The sequence below is a fragment of the Chiloscyllium plagiosum genome, chromosome 24 (genome assembly GCF_004010195.1).
Source record: "Chiloscyllium plagiosum isolate BGI_BamShark_2017 chromosome 24, ASM401019v2, whole genome shotgun sequence".
NCBI classification, from domain to species: Eukaryota; Metazoa; Chordata; class Chondrichthyes; order Orectolobiformes; family Hemiscylliidae; genus Chiloscyllium; species Chiloscyllium plagiosum.
The window spans coordinates 2500212-2508579 of record NC_057733.1 but is presented as its reverse complement, the minus strand read 5'-3'; the positions used below and the strand labels follow the sequence as shown (position 1 = coordinate 2508579).

The 8368-nt window shown below is 41.4% G+C and overlaps 1 protein-coding gene across 2 annotated transcripts in view; it reads left to right on the top strand.

The window, feature by feature from the left end:
- Window positions 1-8368, top strand: part of galk1 (galactokinase 1) — a 45633-nt gene that overhangs the window by 2914 nt on the left and 34351 nt on the right. For both annotated transcript variants that reach the window (XM_043714288.1, XM_043714289.1), the window contains exons 2-4: window positions 639-828; window positions 4455-4574; window positions 6448-6583. In XM_043714288.1, the coding sequence (XP_043570223.1) occupies window positions 639-828; window positions 4455-4574; window positions 6448-6583 (446 nt within the window). The remainder of the gene's footprint in view (window positions 1-638; window positions 829-4454; window positions 4575-6447; window positions 6584-8368) is intronic.

Sequence of the window (8368 nt, the reverse complement as noted above, 5' to 3'; positions counted from 1 at the left end):
GCCCTCTGTGTTCTCTGTCTATGCCATGATGTTTAGATTGATTCTAATTAAAAAGTGAGATAACGGGGTTTTACATAAATTCGTGCAGTTTTTGAGCTCAGATAACTCCGTTATCTCGCTTTTTAGATTAGAATCAATCTAAACATCATGGCATTGACAGAGAACACAGGGGGCCAACACCTTCAACATTTTGTCTAGCTATCACCATTGTTAACAGCTAACCCGAGAATGCAATTTAAATAAAAGGTTTTGTGATTTACACATGAAAGAAGTGAAACTATCACTGTATTCTAACAGATGAAAGGCTTAACAGACAATCAATTTTTCAATGTATAATTTCAGTTACATCACACTGTAAATTTTTGCTATAAATTCTGTGTTACAATCGAGACCTCCACTATCACCTGATGAAGGAGCGTCGCTCCGAAAGCTAGTGTGCTTCCAATTAAACCTGTTGGACTATAATCTGGTGTTGTGTGATTTTTAACTTTGTACATCCCAGTCCAACATCGGCATCTCCAAATCATGACTACTGAACATTAGGAAGAGAAGTTTAAATACAGATAGAAAAGAGATTCTTTGGCTGTCTGATTTTTGAATGGTTGTTCTTGGTGGCTAATAATATGTTAATCCTTAAGGCTCTCCCGATGATCACAGTGTTGATCGGCTGTCAGAGTGCAGATGGGATAATCTCATTACTTACTACGGCAAAGGAGGCAGATGAGCCAAAACAACTGGAATTTCCCGTGCCAACTGAATCAAAGCCTCTGAGTCCTGGTGTACCTCGCTGGGCTAACTATGTGAAGGGAGTTATTCAGCATTACAGGGGTAAGAATGCTCATTGTTCCTAGAGATCACTAACATGTTGAGCTGCAATTTGTTTAGGTAAGTAGAGTCCAAAATAAGGATGATCATATAAGACAGACATTAATTTGGGGGCTGTGTTGTGGCACAGTGGTAATGTTCTTATCTCTGGACAAGAGACCTTTATTTATAGGGTAGTGTACTGATAAATGAAATACATCGACCACAAATATTCAACAACATTTTATTTCCATAAAAAACATTCTGGAAAACTTAAATGTACAAAGCTTATTAATAGAGTAATATATACAAATTCATGAACTACATCGACTATAAACATTCAACAACATTTTATTTCCATAAAAAACATTCTGATAAAAACATTTGGTAAAACTCAAACATACACAGCTTCAGCACTATGGCAGGCGGCAGTTTTAAAGGCTTCTTCAAGTGTCACCTGTCTCCTTAACATAGGCTTCTGTCTAAGCAATCTCTCTCTAATTGAGTAAATTGCCATAACCTCTTGCTCACCAAGAAATGAACATTGTTCAAGGCCAGCAATTAACTGATCACACATTTTCACCATATCATCAATGGGGACGTTTTCAACTGTGTTCACTAACTCATCATCATCATCATCATCACCAATACTGTCCTCACACTTATCTGTACAGGAGCCCGTATTTAAAACCATTTCAGCAATGTTCCCATCGCTCAAGGAATGTATGACAGGCACATCATTGTCAATGTTCAGCATTCCTTCGATGTCAGCTTCATGTAATTTATTTACACTTTCATCTGATAAATTTTGTGCGTAAGTAACAAGGATTGCTATCATCTTTTTCTCTTCAGTGACATGAAATCCTTCAAACTCCTTACAAGAAACATTGTTGTAGGCCAGAGTCTGTGCCAAGCATTTGTTAATGTTGCTTTATCAACATCATTCCGAGCATTAGCAACTGCGTAAATGGCATCCTTAAGACTAAACTCTTACAGGAAGACTTGAATTCCTATCTCTTTGTTGACTGCAGCAAGCATACTGTTTAAAAAAATAGTCTTTATACTTAACTCTTCATGGAGCGTAAAATTCCTTGGTCACAAGACTGTAATACCGATGTCACATTCGGGGGTAAGTAAATGCCAAAAACATTACTTTTCACAAGCTGTTCGGCAGAGGATGTGCGGAGCAGTTGTCCAGGAACAATAAAATTTTACACTTTTCCTCCAGTCCGGCTTGTCTGCAATGAGCTCGTGCTGCTGGTAAAAAATTCTCTAGTTACCTATGCTTTCTTGTTTGCATATTAATGCACAGGCAAATTACGTACACCTTTAAGTCATCTCCGATGTTTGTTTTTCCCAATCACTGCCAATTTCAACTTGTGTGTGCCTGCAACAATGACACACCCAAGAATAGTTAATCTGTCCTTAGTTTCCTTAAAACCTGTTGGTGTTCTGTTATTAGCCATTGCTAATGTTTTTCTGGGGACATAGCGCCAGTAGAGAGCTGTTTCATCAGCATTGTAAATTTGTTCAGGACTAATGCCTTCATCAGATATCAGCTTGGCAAATTCATCAACATAACTTTCAGTTGCTTCATGGTCCGCAGAAGCCTTTCGCTACAGATTTTCAGGTATTTCACACCATTAAGCTTCTTGAATTTCTGCAGCCAACCTTCTGAATATTGAAATTCGCCTTTAATGTTCAGTTCTTTATGATATTTCCAGCTTGTTCCATGACCATCAAACCAGTCAGTGGCATACTTATATTCTTCGTTGTCTAATCCACTCCATCGACACACGGTTAAGATCTTCATTTTTTGCCCTATGCAGTGTTTTCCTTTTTTTCATTAGTTGATAGTCATCACTGTCACCATAAAACTTCAGTAACTTTTGATTAGATTTTTTAGATTAGATTACATTACATTACAGTGTGGAAACAGGCCCTTCGGCCCAACAAGTCCACACCGACCCGCCGAAGCGAAACCCAACCCAACCCCTACATTTACCCCTTACCTAACACTACGGGCAATTTAGCATGGCCAATTCACCTGACCCTGCACATCTTTTGGACTGTGGGAGGAAACCGGAGCACCCGGAGGAAACCCACGCAGACACGGGGAGAACGTGCAAACTCCACACAGTCAGTCGCCTGAGGCGGGAATTGAACCCGGGTCTCTGGCGTGATGAGGCAGCAGTGCTAACCACTGTGCCACCGTGCCGCCACCATGTCTTTCTGTTTCTTCAAATCATAGACAATGGTAGTTCCGACACCATATTCTTCAGTAAGATGCCACACAGCCACACCACGATCAAGCTTCTGCAATAACTCTATGCATTCTTGATAATGACAGATGCTTTCATTTCTTTATACGATTGTTAGGTAAAAACAATGACTGCAGATGCTGAAAACCAGATTCTGGATTAGTGGTGCTGGAAGAGCACAGCAGTAAAGGGAGCATCCAAGGAGCTTTGAAATCGACGTTTACTGATGAAGGGCTTTTGCCCGAAACGTTGATTTCAAAGCTCCTTGGATGCTGCCTGAACTGCTGTGCTCTTCCAGCACCACTAATCCAGAATCTGGTTTTCAGCATCTGCAGTCATTGTTTTTACCTAGTTGATTTTAACCCTACTGCGAATCCTCTTGCAAGGATGCCTGCCTTGAAGAAGTTTTCCTCCTCTCTCTACAAGAATCTCAGGGTTCCTGATGAAGGGCTTTTGCCCGAAATGTCGATTTCAAAGCTCCTTGGATGCTGCCTGAACTGCTGTGCTCTTCCAGCACCACTAATCTAGATTTATACTATTGTTAGCCATATATGTATCTGCACCTCTTTTTGACATTTTCATTCTAAAATTAAACAGTTTAGCACAGTAAATACAATACACAACTGATGCTTCCGAGTGCTGGGCCACACTGCCACGTGGGTCGAGTGGGTGCAGCCTTCACCCGCCAAGAAAAGCCCGTGATGTTACACAGACATGAATGGCGCTGCACGCTCCATGAGCTTTTCGGTTTTTGGTTGCTCAGATAAGGGATACGGAGCTGTACTGTTAACATTGAGAGTGTTCAGACCTGCAGCTCATAACATGTTGCTTCTTTGAAAATAACCAGATCAGTTGACCTCCAGATCCAGGCTCCAATGACTATGGGGAGATTACAGCAAAATGTATGCAGTTTTGTCCTCTACTGATCTGAAGATACAAACTTGTCAACTTTGTCACCACTTTTTGTTTTGTAACTCATTGCTTATGATTGCTAGTTAGTTTAAATTTTATGTAGAATTTCTCATAGTTAAATTTTAGGAGAAACTGAGGACTGCAGATGCTGGAGAGTCAAAAAGAGTGGTGCTGGAAAAGCATAGCAGGTCAGGCAGCATCTGAGGAGCAGGAGAGTTGACGTTTCAGGATTCTTGAGAAGGATTTATGCCCAAAACATCGACTGTCCTGCTCCTCTGATGCTGCTTGACGAGCTGTGCTTTTCCAGCGCCACAATTTTTGACTCGTAATTAAATATTGTCAAAAAGATTACTACTAGTGTACTGAGGTGCACCGGCTGGTGTACAGCAGATGTACTTAGCTATTTTGTTAGTAGTTTTGAGTATTTTTCCTTGCCCTCTGACCCATATGGATATGCTGTCTATTATATCTTTGTAGCAGGTCCACTAACTGGGTTTAAGGCAGTGATGGCAAGTAATGTTCCATTAGGAGGAGGGTTGTCCAGTTCAGCATCTTTGGAAGTTGCCATGTACACCTTCCTACAGCAAATTTGTCCAGGTGAGTGAAATGAGATGCTTTATAATTGGAAAATGATCAGTCTCTGCAATATTTCTTTGCCTCTTTCACTCCCAAAAAGGTTTAGTGATGAAAGTCTCCCTGAATTACTGGTCCTCTCCAGTCCAGTTGTTCAGTTTTTGTATTGAACGTATCCAAATTACTCCATGGTAATTACTCTGAATTGTTCCTACTGTTTGGCTGGACCATTCATAGCAATCAGGGCAAGTCCACCAACTACTGTAAAGACTTGGCTTCAGTCCTGTTATGACCTTTTCATGATAGCACATGGATCTTTTTACGGATATTTGCACCACAAAGTGCCAGCTCCAACAAGATAGAATCCAATCATTGCCCTATGATGTTTAATAGCATTACATCACTGAATCCCCTGCTGTCACTATCTGGGAGGAGGGAGTGGTAACTATTAACCAGAAACTGAACTGGACTAGCCATATAAATACTGTGGTTACAAAAGCAGGTCAGATGCTTGTAATCCTGCAGTGAATAACTCCCTTCTAATCTCCCAATGTTTATCAACAAGGCTCAAGTTGGGAATGAGGTGGAATGCTCTCCACTTGCCTGGTTAGGTGCAGCTCCAATAACAAGCAAGAAGTTCAACCCTGTGCAGTACAATGCACTCTATCTACCTCCTTCAACATTCACTCCCTTTTTCACCACTGATGCATAATAGCACACTGTGTACCTTCTGCAAAGTACACAGCAGTAACTCACCAAGTCTCCTTCAACACCATCTTCCAACCTCAACCTCAACTGCAACCTCAACAATATAGAAGGACAAGGACATGGGAACACTACATGCTGAAAGTTCACCTTTAAGCCACACATTATCCTGACTTTCTTGTCATAACTTCACTGCAGCTGTGTCAAAATCCTGGAACTCCCTATGTAAAAACATTGGGTATACCTACATCACATGGGAAGGCAGTGGCCTTGGTATATTGCTGGACTATTAATCAGAAATCCATAAACGATATGAGGACCTGGGTTCAAATCCCTCCGGTGGTTGATGGAATTTGGATTCAATTAAATGACTGGAAGTTAGAGTATAATGATTACCATGAATCTGTTGTTCATTGTCAGGAAAAATCCATCTGGCTCATTCATGTCCTTGAGGGAAGGAAACTGCAATCTAACCTACATGTCATTGTAGACCCACAGCAATGTAGTTGGCTGTTAACTGCACTCTGGGCAATTAGTCAATTAGCTGGACAATAAATACTGGCCTAGCCAGCGAGGCACTCATACTACGAATGAATTTAAAAAGTCAGTATTTCAAGTAGCTCACTACCACTTCTCTAGAGCATTTAGAAGCTGGCATGAAATGCTGACATTCTATGAACACATTTTTAAAAAGTCATGGTACTGGACTGGCAGGTCACAGTCTATGAATTAAAATATGATTAGCCCATGTTAAATATAATTCATTAAATCTGCTGGCATCAGAAAAAATAACCGTAAATGCTGCTGGTAGATTGTCTCAGAAACCCCACTGATTTACTAATATCCTTTGGTTAAGGGACTTTTTTCCTATACTTGCTACACGTGATTCCACTCCAACGGTATGGTTGCCTTTTAGTCCCTTCAGAAATGGTCTTTGTTCAGGCAACTAGGGATAGGCAAATGGAATGGATTGTCTGAATTCCAACTGATTAAACTCTGGAATTGGCTTTGGAGGACAGGCCTAATGATTGTGGCACACCATTTAGGATGGGAGAGAAAGGTTGTTGTGGATTGTTGAATGACACATCTCCTGGCAATAGGAACCATGTCTATATGTCATAGATAAGGCATGTGTCTTGGTGGTGGTAACAGTGCAATAAGGCCTCACTATGTTTAATTTTCTGATCATCAGATGACGGAGATTTAATGGAAAAAGCCCTGGCCTGTCAGAAAGCTGAGCATACTTTTGCCTCCATGCCTTGTGGAATCATGGACCAATTCATCTCAGTGATGGGGCAAAAGGATCATGCCTTGCTTATTGATTGCAGGTGAGCCAAAGAAGGCATATGCATCTGTTGAATATGATCTGTGATCTCGTGATAATCTGTGTGGCGCTTCCCCCCCCCCATTCAAAGCAAAACGTTCAGAGACACAGTGTAATTTTACTTCCTTCATTTTTATTTGGGCCCTGGAGGGAGAGAGAACAATCACCCATGTGCACAAAGACATGAGTTCACAGTCTTCTCTGGAATAGCAGTTTGTCAACAAATAGCATAGTCACTTTACAGGGAGGAGTATCCAGATGAGGCAACATACATATTAATTGGGTGACTGTTACAGTCAATGAGTATCAATAGCAGAGACCAAGCCCTTTACTGTTATACAATAAATGTACTTAACCTTTTTAACTGGGTTCATATAATGGATACTTTTCCCCTTGTTAGCTGACCTTGCATACTTAATGCTTCCGATATTGTTAAGTGGCTGTACATAATGACTGCTTTTTCACCTTGTTAACCCATTACTCTTGCCTCCAGCATCCCATTGTTAACTGTAAGTTTTTATCTGATCTGAGTCATGCTCAGCTGAACTTCTTGTTTCACAAAACTCAGAACTTAACTCTTTCCCTGGCTGCTTATACCCTATATGCATTCTCAGTTTTGATCATGGATCAGATGACAGTACTACCATTTGAGTCAGATGATTGTGGGTTCAAAACCACTCCTGGAACTCTCGCACAAAATGTGGGCTGATACTCCAATGTAGTACTGGGAGAATTCTACACTGTCTGATTTCATAGAGTCTTAGTGGCCTACAGTACAGTTGCTTTGATGCATTGAGTCTGTGCTGGTCAAAATCAAGCACTTCACTGTTCTCATCCCATTTACCAGCACTTGGTCTACATCTTGGTATCACAAGGTGCATGTCTAAATACGTCTTAAATGTTTTGAGGGTTTCTGCCTCTACCACCTTTACAGGCAATGAGTTCCAGATTCCCACCACCTGCTGGATGAAATAGTTTATTTTTCCTCACACCTCTAAATCTCCTGCTACTTACCTTCAATCAATGCCCCTTGTCATTGATCACTCCAAGAGGAAAAAATGTCTCCTCTCAATCTTTGCTTCAAGGGAAACAACTTAAATCTATCTTCGTAGCTAAAATTTTCCATCCCAAGCAGCACACTGGTAAACTACTCTGCATCCTCTCCAGAACAGTCAGAGTAATGTGAATTCCAGAACTGCACACAATACTCTATCTGTGGCCTAAACAACAAATAATATAGTTCCAGCATAACTACCTGCTATTGGACTCTGTTGAGGCTAATAAAGGCAAGTATCCAACCATATGCCTTCCTAACCAATCTACATGTCCTGCTATCTTAAGGGACCAGTGGACATGCACACTGACTTCCCTATGATCTTCTTGCCTTATTTGTCCTCCTGAGTGCATCATCTCACACTTATCCTGATTGAATTCCATTTGCCACTGATCAGCGCATTGACCAGCCCATCAATATCCTCCTGTAGTCTAAGGTTATCCTCTCAATACTTAGCACCTCATCGATTTTTATATCACCTGTGAACTTACTGATCAGGCATCCTACATCCTACATCCACTCCCTCCGTTGCAACCCCAACCTCACTATCAAACCAGCAGACAAGGAAGGCGCGGTAGTAGTTTGGCGCACCGACCTTTACACCGCTGAGGACAAACGCCAGCTCGCAGATGCCTCCTCCTACTGCCCCCTTGACCATGACCCCACCCCCCACCACCAAACCATCATCTCCCAGACCATCCATAACCTCATCACCTCGGGGGATCTCCCATCCAC